This window comes from Anomaloglossus baeobatrachus, chromosome 1, assembly GCF_048569485.1.
Source record: "Anomaloglossus baeobatrachus isolate aAnoBae1 chromosome 1, aAnoBae1.hap1, whole genome shotgun sequence".
In the NCBI taxonomy this organism is placed as follows: Eukaryota; Metazoa; Chordata; class Amphibia; order Anura; family Aromobatidae; genus Anomaloglossus; species Anomaloglossus baeobatrachus.
In genome coordinates this window covers 650,754,414-650,771,061 of record NC_134353.1, presented here as the reverse complement: position 1 = coordinate 650,771,061, position 16,648 = coordinate 650,754,414, and the positions used below count along the sequence as shown (strand labels likewise).

Genomic DNA, 16,648 nt, shown 5'->3' with positions numbered 1-16,648 from the left:
TATTACATGAAAAACAGCTACTGACTACTGTTAAACTTTTATGAGCTTACCAAAAATACATTTTAACATACTTCAGTACATACATTTTTGTCCACCCTAATATTCACATTCTATGCCTTCAGTGAATGGGATAACAATAGTATAGTAGAGTATACTGTACATGGTAAATATTACCTCATTAGTTACTGTCTGAATAAACACATAAGCCCAAAAATTAGTCAAAGAATGAACGTCTTGGGAAAACGATTGTTTTAGCTTCTCCCATGCTTTATCCCAGTCCCACAAGGGGTTCAATAGACGATCAGTTATCTCACGCTCCATCTCTTCCATGCTCGAGGACCACTGTTCATTATTATAGAGAGACGACATACACCTGAATATAAAGTAAAGGGAAGATATTGTTAAAGTATCACACTACATTTTGTATATTTTATGATTAAAAATATATGGTGCCATGGAAGAATTGGATTTCTAAACGCCAATAGGCCAAGCAGTAATCTATGCAATGTTAGAAAATGTCTTACAGTGTGCAGCAGGTGACTGATGGGACCGCAGACTTTTCTATTGAATTCTACTACTGTTATTGCTGAAAAGTTTCCATACTTTATGAAAAAAATAATAAATAATATAGAAATCATAGCATATTGCTAGACTACGCCACCAATTACTAATCAATATTAGCTTCATTTTTCTGTGCAGCAGAAGGTTGGGAGAAATAGCAGGCCTGCAATAGACAATGAGGAGACAGTGGTACTGACGCAAGCAACTATTTATTTGATTAACACAATTAAAGAGGTGCCTTCGACATATCAGAAATCAATGTGTGACGCCCTCGTGGAAGCAGCCGAGCTGCTCGGATCCGGGTTCGCTGTGGCTTGAGGGTCTCTGGACCCGGGGGTCATGCGGCCACTCAAGTGAAAGGGGGTATTTACAGGGGAGTTATAGTTCGTGTTGCCACCCGTGATGTGTGGTAATTGGGAGTACCACCACTGCCGTTGGGAGTACCCGGGGATGATGGAGCGAGCAGCAAGGTGTTGTAACCCACCACGGGTAGGGGGTGCCCTGGGACTCGGTGAAGTGTGCCGTGGGGTGCAGGGGTCACTCTCGTACTCACTCCGTTCATAAGCAGACACTGACAACCGGGTAAACCAAGTCTCTGGGTACTGCTGCCACTGAGGGGAGTTCGTCCGGGTCTCGTCCCCAAGTGGTGCTGCCTGGTGATCCGTGACCTGCCTCCTGGCACTTAGTTTGACTTCAACTTGATGGCCCGATAGCATAGAACTAGCCGGGCCTCGCTCCCTACTATGGCTAAGTATGGGAGCTTGCTCTTAGGGCTCCCGCTTTTCTGGACCATTTTGGTTGGAAAGTCCTATCCCCCTCGTTGCGCTAATGCCCCGATTCTGTAGCGGGTGGGAACTGATCGTAAAGGCTCCATTCTCCTCATGTTAATTGTCGGGTTGCCTGAAGCTACTCCCCGACCTAGGGTCCGTGTGCCCCTGTCGTGCCTTCGGCCCTGGACTGGTGATGATGCTAGGCTGCCAGCTGTCCTCTTCGACAGGTCCGAGCACCTCGCCACAATCCCCTACGAATGGGGGTCTGACTCCTCTAGGCCCCGACCACCGTCTGCAATCTAGGCAGTTACTTCAGGAGTCACCACTCCCGACTTCCTCTGAGCTCCTCACAGCTCGAGGGCTAACCCAACTCTCTCTCCACTCACAGACAGACTAACTACACTCCTCCCCTCCCCTCCCTGACACTCCAGGTGGGCGACTCTATTCCACTCAAGCCATCCACTGGTGTGTCAGGTGGGTGTGGTGCAGGGTGTCTCTAGGGTTTGATTTGCTGTTGGAGGAAACACCACTTAAAGTAGAGACCCAGAACCAAGAGGGAGGCGGAATACTGCATGGAAGGGCAGCTTCTGCAGTACCCTGTGACGATCTGATAGTCCAGGGGCGTCACAAACAGTGAAAAATGTAACATGTTGTTGTCGGTGAGGCCTAAAGGCCGCTTTACACGCTGCGATATCGTTACCGATATCGCTAGTGTGCGTACCCGCCCCATCGGTTGTGCAACACAGGCAAATCGCTGCCCGTGGCGCACAACATCGCTCAGACCCGTCACACTACTTACCTGCCTAGCTACGTCGCTGTGACCGGCGAACCGCCTCCTTTCTGAGGGGGCGGTTCGTTCGGCGTCACACAACATCACTAAGTGGCCGCCCAATAGAAGCGGAGGGGCGGAGATAAGCAGGACGTAACATCCCGCCCACCTCTTTCTTTCCTCATTGCGGGTGGCCGCAGGTAAGGTGAGGTTCCTCGTTCCTGCGGTGTCACACATAGCGATGTGTGCTGCCGCAAGAACGACGAACTACATCGTACCTGCAGCAGCAACGGTAATTGAGAATAGGGGAGCATGTCACCCATTAGCGATTTTGCACGTTTTTGCGACGATGCAAAATCGCTCATAGGTGTCACACGCAACGACATTGCTAAAGCGGCCGGATGTGCGTCACAAATTCCGTGACCCCCAACGAGATCGCTTGAGTGATGTCGTAGCGTGTAAAGCGGCCTTTAGTCTTAATACCATAGCCAAAAAGGGCATCACTACCGGGCCCCTCACAGTCATCACTCCCTAGGCAAAGCAGAACCTCACATGGGCTCTAACAGGGGGGATGGGGAGTGGGGGGGGGCAACAATACGCTGCCCAAGTCCCCACTTTATATCGTACACTGGGAGCTACTGTTCACATGAACATCACTCCACTGTAGCCTATTTGTCTCTTTCTTGGCCCTAACTCTGCTCACTCGGCTCCGCTCTCAAGGCTGTAGTCTATCTCATGTATGGTTTCTCGATATTATAAGCCAACTCTGCTGGTAACACAACCATCCTCCTATGGATCCAGGTGCTGACTCTTCCCAATCTCGTTCCTCCTGGGCCTTTTATGATTATTAACCCCTTCAGCCCCCGGGTGTTTTCCGTTTTTCTGTTTTTTTTGCTCCCCTTCTTCCGAGAGCCGTAACTTTTTTTATTTTTCTGTACTTTTAAATGAAACCATACGTTTTACCATATAGTATACTGGAAAACAGCAAAAAAAATTCCAAGTGTGGAAAAACTGCAAAAAAAGTGTGATCGCATAATAGTTTTTGGGATATTTTATTCACCATGTTCACTATATGGTAAAAGTGATGTATGGGTGTGATGCCTCTGGTCGGTGTGAGTTTGTAGACACCAAACATGTATAGGTTTACTTGTATCTAATGGGTTAAAAAAATTCACAAGCTTGTCCAAAAAAAGTGGCGCATTTTTTGCGCCATTTTCTGAAACCCCTAGCGTTCTCATTTTTCGGGATCTATGGCTCAGTGATTGGTTAATTTTTGCGTCTTGAGCTGACGTTTTTAATGGAACAATTTTTGTGCAGATGCTACATTTTGATCGCCTATTATTGCATTTTGCACAAAACTTGCGGTGACCAAAAATGTAATTTTGGCGTTTGGAATTTTTTTGCCGCTTATCCGTTTACCGATTAGATTAATTGATTTTATATTTTGATAGATCGGGCATTTTTGAACGCGGCTATACCAAATGTGTATATTTTTTTTAACCCTTTAATTTTCAATGGGGCGAAAGGGGAGTGATTTGAACGTTTAGGGTTTTTTATTGAACTTTTTTTTTTATTTTACTAGTCCCCTTAGGGGGCTATAAGGATCAACAATCCGATCACTCTGCCATATCTGTAGATCTCAGCTACAGAGCCGAGATCTACAGATATGCTGCTTTATTCTCAGTGCTGGCACTACGCCGACACTTAGAAAAAGTGACTCATGTTAGCTACAGGCGTCATCACATTACCTTGTGCTACCATGGCAACCACCGGAAGTCACGTGATCACGTACATGACTTCCGGTGGGGGGCGGCAAGTAAAAGTAATGGCCGCGCGCATATACATCTCGCTGCCAAATTTTGGTCTATAATATCTCAAAACGTTCAGACATAGCGCTTGTGATATTATTACAAACTGTTGAGGTGTAATTTTGACCAGAACACAATGCTCTCCTATAGTTTAAATTTTCTTCTCTACAGAACTTCAGAAATAACAAAAATTATTTTACATACAAATTGATACCAAGTAACCCTGACAAGGAAAAAAAGAATATACATGTTAAAAACATCATAGAAAATGGATGTCAGTTAGTGTCAGTTCAATGTATATATATGTATATATATATAGATATAGATATATATATATAAAAAAAGAATAAGTAGTTACCATGTTGATCCAGAAGTGCCACAAATATATGTAATCGCATCTAGAACATCGCTTTTGGCCATTTCTGCAAGAACACCAAGTAGGGCAACCATAGCACGAAGTCCACCACCAGATGCCAAAATGGCAATCACAGGAGGCTCTTCAGTCTACGTACAACAAAAGCAATTTGTTTTAAAAAACAAACAAAACTACAGCTACACACACACACACGCATCATAGTCTTGATAGCACTGATAAGATCAGTTTTCTTGATAGTTGTGATTAGTGTTCAATTATTGATCCCTTAGGTACAAAAGAAAATTAAAAAAAATTACCTTTTGGACATTAACCTTTAGTTTTTGAAGCGCTTCCCACACTTTTATCTGCCTGGCTTTAAGAGATGCAGATTCCCCTTCTGACCGTGTAAGGGCATCAGGAACTTGAGACACGCTTACAATAAGAACAAAGAAGATGTAGATTAATGGCAACTTCACCATTGCCTTAGTTATCTATCAATAATAATGATTAGGATTAAGGCGCTGTCACACACAGAGATAAATCTGCGGCAGATCTGTGGTTGCAGTGAAATTGTGGACAATCAGTGCCAGGTTTGTGGCTGTGTACAAATGGAACAATATGTCCATGATTTCACTGCAACCACAGATCTGCCAAAGATTTATCTCTGTGTGTGACAGGGCCTTTAATCAATTTAACCACTTTACCACCCAGCCTATTTTGATTTTACCATTTTGCGCAATTTTGACCAGTCTCCCTTTATGAGAAAATAACTCTGGAGCGCTTCAACGGATCTTGGCGATTCTGAGACTGTTATTTCGTAACACATTGTACTTCATGAAAGTGGTAAATTTAGACTGATATTTTTTGCTTTTTATTTGTGAAAATTTTGGAAATTTGGCGAAAATGTCAAGATTTTCAAAATTTCAAATGTTATGCCCATAAATCTGAGAGACATGTCACACAAAATGGTTACTAAGTAACATTTCCCACATGTCTACTTTACATCAGCGCCATTTTTGAAACTTTTTTTTTCGTTAAGAAGTTAGAAGGGTTCAAAGTTAATCAGCAATTTCTCATTTTTCCAACAAAATTTACAAAAAAAGTTATTAGTTACCACATCCCATTTGGAGTGACTTTGAGAAACCTATGTGACAGAAAATACCCAAAAGTTACCCCATTCTGCAAACTGCACCCCTCACTACTCAAAACCATATCCACAAAGTATATGAACCCTTTAGTTGCTTCACAGGAACGTATCATAGCAATGTGGAAGGAAAAAATGAAAATTTGCCTTTTTTTTAAAAAAAACCCCACAAAAACGTTACTTTAGCCATAAAATTTTGCATTTTCACAAGGGTATCAGGAAAAAATGCACCATAAAATTGTGCAATTTTTCCTCAGTACGCTGATATCTCATATGTGGTGGAAATCAATTGTTTGGGCGCACAGCAGGGCTCAGAAGGCAAGAAGCGCCATTTGACTTTTCAAAAGCAAACTTGTCTGGAATCGTTAGCAGATGCCATGTTGTGTTTGGAGATTCCCTGAGGTGCCTAAACAATGGAGCTCCCCCACAAGTGAGCCCATTTTGGAAACTAGACCCTTCAAGTAATTTATCTAGATGTTTGGTGAGCACCTTAACCCCCGGGGACTTCACAGGAGTTGATAATGTTGAGTTGTGAAAATATTTTTTTTACCGCAAAATTGTTACTTCAACCATGTAGCTTTTTTTCTCACAAAGGAATCAGAAAAAAATGCACCATAAAATTCATTGTGCAATTTCTCCTGAGTATGCATATATATCTCATATGTGGTGGAAATCAATTGTTTGGGCGCACAGCAGGGCTCGAAAGGGAAAGAGCACCATTTGACTTGTCAGACGCACGGATGCTGAGCAGTGATGTCCATCACTGATCAGCCACTGCAGGATGCACACACGGATGAGGTGCAAAAGCGATGGGGGATATGGATGCAAAAAAAAAAAAAAAGTCCTGGCCAAAATTGAGCAGGGATGCCAATCCGTAATCTGCATCCCGATCAGCGCTTGGCCACTGCATGATGCACAAATGGATGAGGTGTACGAAGAGACGTGGGATACAGACAAAAAAAAAAATTATACTCACATGGCCAAAGTATTAGCAGGAAGATCACTGAACAGAGGAACTGCAGGAGTTATAGCGGACAGAAAGATGGACGGCTTATTACAGGAGCAGGCAGTATGAAGACAGCCCTGCGAGGACCCAGGAACGACTCCGCAATGGAGGCAGAAGCGATCAGATGTCGCATGCAGAAGACCTTGGACGACCTGGTAGCAGCAGGCAGGGGACGTCGGAGGTGGACAGCAGAAGCCAAGGTTAGGGATCACACCGACCACAGGAGAAGAAAACGCAGGGAGGGGGGGGGCAGATCGTCGGGTGTCTGGGGCAGATCAGATGGCAGCTGGAGCAGGATGGCAAATAGAGAGCGCGTAAGGTCAGCACGGGAGCGCTCAGGGGCAACACTTACAGCAGAAGCAAGAAAAGGAAGCGGTGATCGGGTGGCGGTGTTGTTGTACTACAAGTACCATCAGGGCAGTGTGCAGACATGTTGGGGGAGGGCTCCCCTGGCCAAAACAAGCCTGGGGAGGGCGGTCACAACCAGGTCAAACCACCCCCCTGCACGCTGATTAGAGCGAATGTGCGTCATAGCACGATCACTCCAATCAGTCCTGCAGGGGGTGGGGATGTCTGCTCTTTTCTAGTTATGATTTGATGCTGCTGCAGCACCTCATAAGCTGGATCTCACAGAATTGCACAGTTTGGGGCAATTTTTTAGCCCAAAACAATGCAATAGCTGTGATTGGCATTTTCATTTTCAACTGTCAATCAGAGCGATCGTAGCCACCCCCCCTGGGGTCAACTACAGGTCCTCACGTAGCTGCAGCTCTGGTCACATTTCAGCGCTGCAGGAATGGAAACCCGCCATGACATATACAGTGTGTCAAAAGTTGGGAAGGCACAAACTTTCATGACACATACGGTGTGTCAAGGGTCGTTAAAAGAAGGGAAAACAAAAACAAAAGGGCATATTAGGTATTGCTGTTTCTGTAAATGTCCGATCTATCCAAATATATTGAACCCTTATGGCAAACTGCAAAATTTGAGAAGAAAATTGTGTTTTTTTGTTGCTTCATCTGGGGGAAAAAAATGCAACAACAAAAGTGTTATATGTAAAAATACAGCAACATAGTATCAAAATACCGGGGATAGTAACTGTCTCTTTTCGAGTCTCTGTCTGTCTCTGTCTGTATCAGTTTCTCTGTCTGTCTCTCTCTTTCTCTTTACCCGGGCTGTTTCTTTGCCCGGGCTGTCTCGATCTCTGTCTCTTTCCCCGTCTGTCTCTGTCTGTGTCTCTGTCTGTCTGTCTTTTTCTGTCTCTCTCTATCCGTCTCACCACCGACATCATATTACCTCACACATAAGCTTCTTATACTAACAGTTTATTTTGTTCCTATAGCAACCACTGACAGTTGCTATTAATAAGCAAGGATGGTTGACCTTAGGGAGATAAACATCCAAAACCGCGGAGACACCATCACGTGTTTCTCAACGCAGTGATTCTAGAGCAATGTCCCCTGAGAAATATTCAAAACAAGAAAGCCTGCGGAGACATCATCACATGTTTCTCAACGCTAGCAGGAAACTAGCCAGGTTTTTCACCGGGAAGGAACAACCACGGGAAGGGCAGTCTCCAGACAAGGAGACCACCTATGCCAAACATGGTATCCATCCACAAACAGCTGTTTCGGGGTATTTGCCCCTCATCAGTGTGGAGTAGGAAACTGACCAGTGGGAGCAATGCCTAGTAGAAGTTGCTATTAATAGACTGTAGCTCACACCTCCATTCAGTTAAATGGAGACATGTTTTTTGGAGAGTAACTGTAAAGTTCGGGGTTAAATTTTCCTGTCAAAACATAGTCTATGACGTTCCCTGAGTCACATGGGGCGTCTGTGCAAAATTTCTTGATTGTAAATGCGACAGTGCGGATTCCTTTAGCGGACATGCACACATACCTACACTGAGCTTATATATATATATATATATATATATATATATATATATATATATATACATATACATACATACATATATTAATAAAAAAAATAAAAAAAATAAAGTTCAAGTATCAAAGTGTGTTGCTTAACTCTGGGATATCGAACTCCTACTCTCCCCTATTCTGGTTCTATTCCATGCGTGGGAAGAGGTGAACGTCGAGGGGAGGAGGAGTAAACATCCCCCTTTTACTATTACATGTAATCATACTTGCAACAAAGAGGATGATACTGAACTATTGGTTAGAGTCAAAAGTACCCTTCTTCGAAGAAGTAATAACCCACATAAAACGGCTGATGGAGTTAGGAGGGCCTTGATTCTGGAAGGAAGTCGGGACGCTTGGGTAGTCACTTCAAAAAGTGGAGGGAGTTTATTATAACCTACTACAATTTGGAGGAAATAGAACGCTTAATGTCACCATTTAAGGAGACGGCGTTGTATCACAGATAAATTAGGTGGTACACTTGGAGGATTGGAGGTGGGGGTTGAAGGTGACTAGGTGGGAGTGGGTTTGAGCAGAGAGGGTGCAGGTGTGAGGGGGGGAGAGGAGTAGGAGAGTTTAACAAGATGGTTGCAAATTCATTCATATAGTTATCTTTACAGGTTTCCGCGAGGTATTAAAGATTCTGAGTCTTACTGTGAATACTGTGAACATTGATTAGATGTTGTAGTACTGAGTTGTAAAAGGAATGATATACAATTTTCTTGTCATTTTGCTAATAATATGGTTGATATTAGTAATATTATCTGTTTCTATGTAATGATTTGTTTGCTTTTTAAAATCAATAAAAATTATAATTTAAAAAAAAAAAATAAAAATATAAAGTTAGCATGTTATTGATACTACAAATTGAACATCACATGAAAAATCCCAAACTGAAAAAATTTGGTTATTTATTCCTTTCATGTCATGGCTAGAGATGAGCGAACCTTTGGAGGTGCTGTTCGCAGGGAACATTAGAACCTAAGATAAGGTTTAGTTTGTGACCGTGACTTGATCCGAACCACAATGAAAGTCAGTGATTGGGCAGTTTGTGTCTACGCCAACATGCAGCCAGCCATAAGCAAAACACATATGTGTGAGATGTATGTATGTATGTATGTGTACACACATTACATCAGATGATGCTGATTTTACCCCAAGTGCGAGCGTTCAAACACTGCATGCAGCTCGCACAGATATCACTCATACACAAGCACAGCGCTGCTCACTTAAGTGGTTTGCATTTGTAACTCACTCGAACTTCGTTTTTTTGGTAGTCTGTTTCCAAACTCCAACCCTCCGGTTCTCTCATCTCTAGTTATGGCTCCTGTGTAATCTTGTGGCTGCAGAGTCCATGACATGACAGCATCAGCTTTTTTTTTTTTTTTATTAGCCAGCCTGTCACCACATCATCAACATGGCAGTGTGATGCACACATGACATTGCGTGCGGTCAGCTAATTATAAGAGCCACGCATGCTGTCAGGTAAGAGGTGGTTCTCTCGGCTCCTGTATAGTAGACATAGACCACTCGTGGGCCGTTGGACCGGGTTGTCAAATCAACAGACACTAAGGCGGGCTTTGCACACTACGACATCGCAAGCCGATACTGTGATGCCGAGCGCGATAGTCCCCGCCCCTGTCGCAGCTGTGATATCTTTGTGATAGCTGCCGTAGCGAATATTATCGCTACGGCAGCTTCACATGCACTCACCTGCCGTGCGACGTCGCTGTGGCCGGCAAACCGCCTCCTTATTAAGGGGGCGGGTTGTGCGGCGTCACTGCGACGTCACACGGCAGGCGGCCAATAGGAGCGGAGGGGCGGAGATGAGCAGGATGTAAACATCCCGCCCACCTCTGTCCTTCCGCATAGCCGACGGGAGCCGCGGTGACGCAGGTATAGGTGTTCCTCGCTCCTGCGACTTCACACACAGCGATGTGTGCTGCCGCAGGAGTGAGGAACAACATCGGACCATCGCGTCAGCGTAATTATGGAATTCGCCGATGCTACACCGATGATACGATTACGACGCTTTTGCGATCGTTAATCGTATCATCTAGGATTTACACACTACAATGTCGAGAGCGACACAGGAAGTGCGTCACTTTCGACATGACCCCACCGACATCGCACCTGGGATGTCGTAGTGTGCAAAGCCCGCCTAACTCTAATGAAACCTAGACAATAATATTTTGACCTAAATGGGCCACTAATGTATATGACTTGTCCTGTGAAAAAAAAAGTCCAGACAGCTACAGTATATCTATGGGAAAGTTAACATTTTATGGCTCTCAGATTACAGTTGTGACTTTTTTTTTTTCTTTGCACCAAAGTCCAAATGAGATCATGTCCTCATGAGGTTTACACCATGCTTTATTGCTATATTTATACAGACAGATTAGAAATGCAAATACTTAGAGATTATGGTGTTACCTAAAATACTTACGTTGAAGGACTGCATTTATGATAGACAATGTCGATTTTTTTCTATGGATAAAAATAAGTGATAACATTATATTAACCGTAATTATACCATATTTTATATAATCACATTTTCCAGTGTCAGAAATGTACTACAGAAGATAACTCTACAAGTGACGTTCAAGCAACAACTGTGGTACAAGTAATTATAGGCAAATCTGAGAGCACATACACAATAAAAATGTATTTTTAAAGTATCTACTCCAAAAAACTGGAAGTGTGAATCTTGCCTAAACAGCAATTTACATTATATGTGTCTGCTTATCGAGTATCATGGTTTTATCACACATTATGCAGGGAAGATCGGATGCTAGTGCCTCTTGTTTATGATTTTGCCTTCAGATAAATTACCGTAGACAAATCCATGGACATATGAATTCAGTAATACTTAGGCTACGTTCCCACAATGAGCCTTTGGTGCTTTTTTAATGCAGCGTCTTAGAGATCCAGCACAGTGGATGGGACGTGTAGAACTCTCATGCCCATTGTGCTTGTTTAAGCAACGTTAATTCACCTGGAGTGCATTTTTTAAATCCACAACATATCAGTTTCTTTTGCGGGTACGCTGAGGTTCTTTGACACAGATTTTCCCCGCAGACTTGCATTACATGCAAAACATCTGCAGGTAAAAAATAAAAACAAAACACACATGCGATTTTTATGCATTTCCGAGGCGGAAACACATAAAAAACAATGTGATCCAAACCTTAGAATGTCAATAAAGTTGTCAAAACCAAATACCAGGAGGTTTAAAAAACAAAAGCAGCTTTATTTTAATAATGACATACCAAACAGACAAAAACACGATAAAAACACATGTTAAAAAATGCACACAAAAATGTAATGAAATAACGCAAGTGACCTAATTTACATAATAGGTGCAGAAATTGTGCAACATCAAAAACTCAACAAAAGCTCATCATAGGAATGTAGCCTTAGGCTAGTTTCACACTTGCGCTATTTTGACGCAAACGGAATCCGTCACTAATGTAGTACAGTTCATTTATTTACAGTGGAAGCGCGTTACTATGGCGCGTGTGTGTGTCATGCAGTACCCGCTTGTGTCCACACGATGTCGCGCTTCCACTGTAAATAAATGAACTGTACTACATTAGTGACGGATTCTGTTTGCGTCAAAATAGCGCAAGTGTGAGTGGGCCCTTAAGGTACGGTTCCCCTTGCACATAGCTTCTGATGCGAGAGCATCGGAAGAGATATGCTAATGATCCTGGGTTGCAGGCATCAACTGAGGGTCATGCGACTGATGCGATTGGGTAACAGCTGCGGAGAAGATGGAGGGAACACTTTCTCTCTTTCCCGGGCTGTCTCTCCATATATCGTCACTGCACTCAGATGACATAAACTTGTATGGGGGTGCGTCAGCCGAGAATCGATGCCAAACGCAGCATGCTGCGATCTATTCCGCATGCTGCTATGGCATGAGAAATCAATCACAGATGGACACTGCCCCATAGTTTTGCAGTAGAGTGAGAGCAGTCCAATGTTTTATTGGATTGCTCTCGCCCGTGCAAAACTCAAGTGGAACCGAACCCTTAGGCTATGTGCGCACTTTCCGTTGTCACCTGCGTTTCAGGTGCTTTTTAAGTCCGTTTTGAACTGCAGCGTTTTCATGCCAATATGCATGCGTTTTGATTTTCCTGAAAAGTCTATGGAAAATGGGGATTTCCTGTCCGCACTTTGCGTTTTCAAACGCTGCGTTTAATTTGTATATAATTTTGTGCAAAAACCCTGCGTTCAAAGAAGCAGCATGTCAATTGTTTTTGCCATTTGGGCTGCATTTTGATAACATTGAAGTCAATGAGAAGTTGTAAAAAGCAAGAAACATCAAAATTCCAGCGTTTTACATGCTTTTTAGGTGCAGAAAGAATGCGTTTTAGACTACATAAACGCATGCTTTTCTGACATCAAAATAATGAAATATGTCCCTTTACACACACACACACACACACACACACACACACACACACACAGTCCGACAATTAAATTAATGAAAAATATATATTTTTTGCTATTTTAGCCTGAAATAGTAATAAACCGCTATATTTATATGAAATATAACTATTTTCGTTATGATTTCAATAATTATGTGTTCCTTTTTTCCCTTTTTTCATTATGTTTGACTGTTTAAACTTTATTTAGCAGTGTCTTAATGTTCAAAACGCATCTGTCTAAACGCAATGGAAAAGCAGGTAAAAAGCGCTAAAAACGCAGCTAAAACGCGGTAAAATCGCATGCGTATTTACCGCGATTTAGTGGTCAAAAGCAACTTTGGCAAAAGCAATTTCTGCCAAAGGATGCGTTTAGAACTGCAACTAGGGCGACGCAAAGTGCGCACGTAGCCTTAGGCTGTATGCACACAGTGCGCCATTGCCATATTTTTTATTGCAGATTTTCACAAATCCGCAAGGATATCCTTATGCCAGCAAAGTCTATGAGAATCCTGAACTGTTGTGCACATGTTCATGATTTTTTCCCTTGCAGATTTGATTACAGAAAAAAAAATAAAAATCTGCAGAATGTCAATTCTTTCTGCATTTTCACCATTAAAAATGAGAAAAAAATACAAAAAACCCCCATAAAAAAGCTACAAATTGTACTTTTTTTTCTACAGCCCTTTTCTTGCGATTACATGCAGATTGTCTGCAGTTAAACCAGACCGTGTGCCCATAGCCTCAGGGTATGTGCGCACGTTGCTTTTTACCTGCTTTTTTGCTGCTTTTTCTTCTGCGCTGTTTAATGCCAAAATGGATGTGTTCTTCTATTCAAGCAAAGTCTATGGGAATTTGGGTTTCTTGTTCACACTATGTTGTTCAAAATGCTGCCTTTTTGTGGCAGAACTTTGGTCAAAAACTCAGCTTTGCAGTGCAAAACCCAAATGGCAAAAACAATTGACATGTTGCTTCTTTGAAAAGCTGAGTTTTTGACCAAAGTTCTGCCACAAAAAGGCAGCATTTTGAACAACATAGTGTGAACAAGAAACCCAAATTCCCATAGACTTTGCTTGAATAGAAGAACACATCCATTTTGGCATTAAACAGCGCAGAAGAAAAAGCAGCAAAAAAGCAGGTAAAAAGCAACATGCGCACATACCCTTATTGTAAACAGTCATTTACCAGACAAGGAGCTGGGTGGCAGTTTTTATTGTCTTTCTGGTTGATATAGACAATTTTCCCAGACACAGATTTTTTTTTTTTTCCAGCAGAATGACTGAACCTCTGCTTGACATATAGGACCCAAATATAAATCAGTGGGATCCATTAGGGGCTGGGCATTTAGGTTGTATAATAGATCAATCACTAAGTGAAAGTTTCAATTTTATGGCAGATTCTCACTTGATCACTCAAGTATCGCATATAAGTCGCTAGCTATGATTTGTGCAAAGTCTTACTGACCAAGGCAAATAGTCACAATAACTCTTATGTTACAGAAACACAACACCTTTTTCCTTATAGCTTAAAGAATATCTTAATAATCATCATACAATATTGCCAAATTTAAAGAAATCATCCCGCCACCTACCTCGGTGATGTCCATTGCAGTGCTGATTGGAGGCAGTTTTGACAGGAGAGTGAATAATGTAGACACTCATAGAAGAACTAAGGCAGAAAAACAAACAAAAAAAACTAGAAATCGATCAAATAAATACTGATTATAATTTCTAGTCTTAATGTCTGTAATGTACAGAGATTTACCGCAGTACTGAACGAATGCTGCAGGATCAGGCCTATAAAACTGAACTGGGCACATTTGTCGCTAGTTAAAGAATAACTAAAGTCAAAAGTTTTTTTTTTTAACAATCCTCATCCAAAGAACTACTCTTCCCCTCCCTATCTGTCTCTTACTTTATGAGTATGTTTCTTCAGGTCATCAAAGGAGGTGGTAAAAGTAAGAATGATTTATTTTAAAAGGATGGAGAAGTGCAAAGCAGTCGCACCTCAGCTTGTAAGATGAATATGTGTACACTGCCGTGAACAATAGTGGAATAGTATTTTATTTTTTTAACACTTTGATATTACTGATCCGGACCAGATTTAGAGGTTATGCTATCCCAGGCACTTTGTGCTCATGAACCCTATTGGTGAGTCAAGTAGGTGCCCATACACAGAAGATAGCCGATGGTCAAACTCTGCAGTGTGTTTTTTCCAAGCCGCAGCATGTCAATTTCTCTTGAGGGAATGTTCAGTTTTAGTGCGGATTTTGCCCATATATTTGCATTAGATGTGGAAAATCCACAAGTAAAAAACACGTGTTTTTGGTGAGTTTACAATGCAGAAAAGCAACAAAACCACATGCAATCCACACCTAATGATGTTAATACCAGGAGTTTCAATACCAAAACAGCTTTATTTAAAGCATGACAGACAAAAAAACTCAACATCAAAAATGCGATAATAAAAGCAGTGTAACACAAAAACACATTAAAAGAAATGCAACTAAACTATGGTGCGGAGATGGTGCAGAAATTCTGCAGCATCAAAAACTCAACTGATCATGAAAACCTAGCCCAAAGCTGTGTGCCAACAATGCCTTTTTTTTGTGTTTTGTTAATCTGTCTATGAGAATCCAAGAGTGCTGTACTCACATTGCAGATTTTTTCCTTGCAGATTGTAGTGCAGAAAAAAACTGCACCAAACAATTGGCATGTCAATTGTTTCTGCGTTTTTCCCAGCATTTTCCCTACTTCAATGCATAAGAAAAAAAAAAACACAACCCAAAAAAACAAAGCCAAAAAAACAGCATAAAAAAATGTGAAAACGTGTTTATCCTGCCAAGAGATGCAGTTTTAGGTGCATAAAATCTGCATCGAGGTAACATACCTTGAGGGCTCGTGCGCAGGTTGCGTCGTGTCACTGCAGAAAAATCTGCAGTGATTTGACAGCACATGTGCGCTTCAAATCGCTGCAGAAACACTGCGTCATGGATGCAGTGTTTCTGCAGAAAAAAAGCCGATTTCATGTGCTATGGCTGCTACCCCCACCATAGACAGAGTGGGAGCTGCATCTGTGACACCCTGGACCCCAGGGGGTCACAGGTAATAACACCAGCCACATACACACACACCCCCATCCCCTGTGAGGTCACATACATGTCCCCCGATAGGGACACCTGATGCCTCCCCCAGGGCAAGTAGAGCACACCAGGTGGGCAGAGTCAGGCGGAAAGACACGCCCACCGAGGAGACTACTGTACTGGGGCAGGAAGTTTAAGGAGATGAGTTTGTACAGTGACAGTGAGTAGTAGTGGAGCAGCTGTCAGGGACCCGGGTAGGAGCCTGGGACCCCTTGAGAACGTCAGGCAAGCAGGCAGGCCGTCTGCAGGAGTACCGGTACAGCAACCGGTGGAACCGTACGGACCGGGCTTGGGTTGGAGCCCAACGTGTACCGGAGCACCAAACAGAAGAAGGGTACTCAGACCCCGTCCTAGCTTAGAAGCCACTGAGTATAGGCAAATTGACTGATTGCTGGCCTGACATCAGGGGTTCATTAACAACCAAAGTCCCGAAAGAAGGCAAAAGCCCACCGAGATTGGGTGAGCGCCACCGCCAAGGGCCAAACACCTGACGGGCCAGCGCCTGACGTCAACCGAGGGCTCCTCCAGCAGCTCAACGCCGGGGAGCGGGTTTCCACTGCTTAGGCAGGGGGGGGGCCAAAACAAAAACATTCAGAGGTGCACGGGAAAAGGGGCCACCATCAACCCCACAGGGGACAACAGCAGCCGGCCGCGGGGACCGACCACTACTGAACTTTGGTTTACCAGTGACTCAGTGTGCATTAATCGTGAGTACACCAGTGCCATCCAGGCACGACACAC

The 16,648-nt window shown here is 43.0% G+C and overlaps 1 protein-coding gene across 4 annotated transcripts in view; it reads right to left on the bottom strand.

The window, feature by feature from the left end:
* Positions 1–16,648, bottom strand: part of PLA2G4C (phospholipase A2 group IVC) — a 154,811-nt gene that overhangs the window by 77,832 nt on the left and 60,331 nt on the right. For 2 of the 4 annotated variants that reach the window (XM_075319880.1, XM_075319887.1), the window contains exons 2-6: positions 14,357–14,433; positions 10,782–10,822; positions 4,581–4,695; positions 4,267–4,412; positions 175–373 (exon numbers count right to left, since the gene is read on the bottom strand). In XM_075319880.1, the coding sequence (XP_075175995.1) occupies positions 175–373; positions 4,267–4,412; positions 4,581–4,695; positions 10,782–10,822; positions 14,357–14,371 (516 nt within the window). In that variant the 5' untranslated portion in view covers positions 14,372–14,433. The remainder of the gene's footprint in view (positions 1–174; positions 374–4,266; positions 4,413–4,580; positions 4,696–10,781; positions 10,823–14,356; positions 14,434–16,648) is intronic. The other 2 variants (XM_075319873.1, XM_075319895.1) reach the window with 1 other exon arrangement.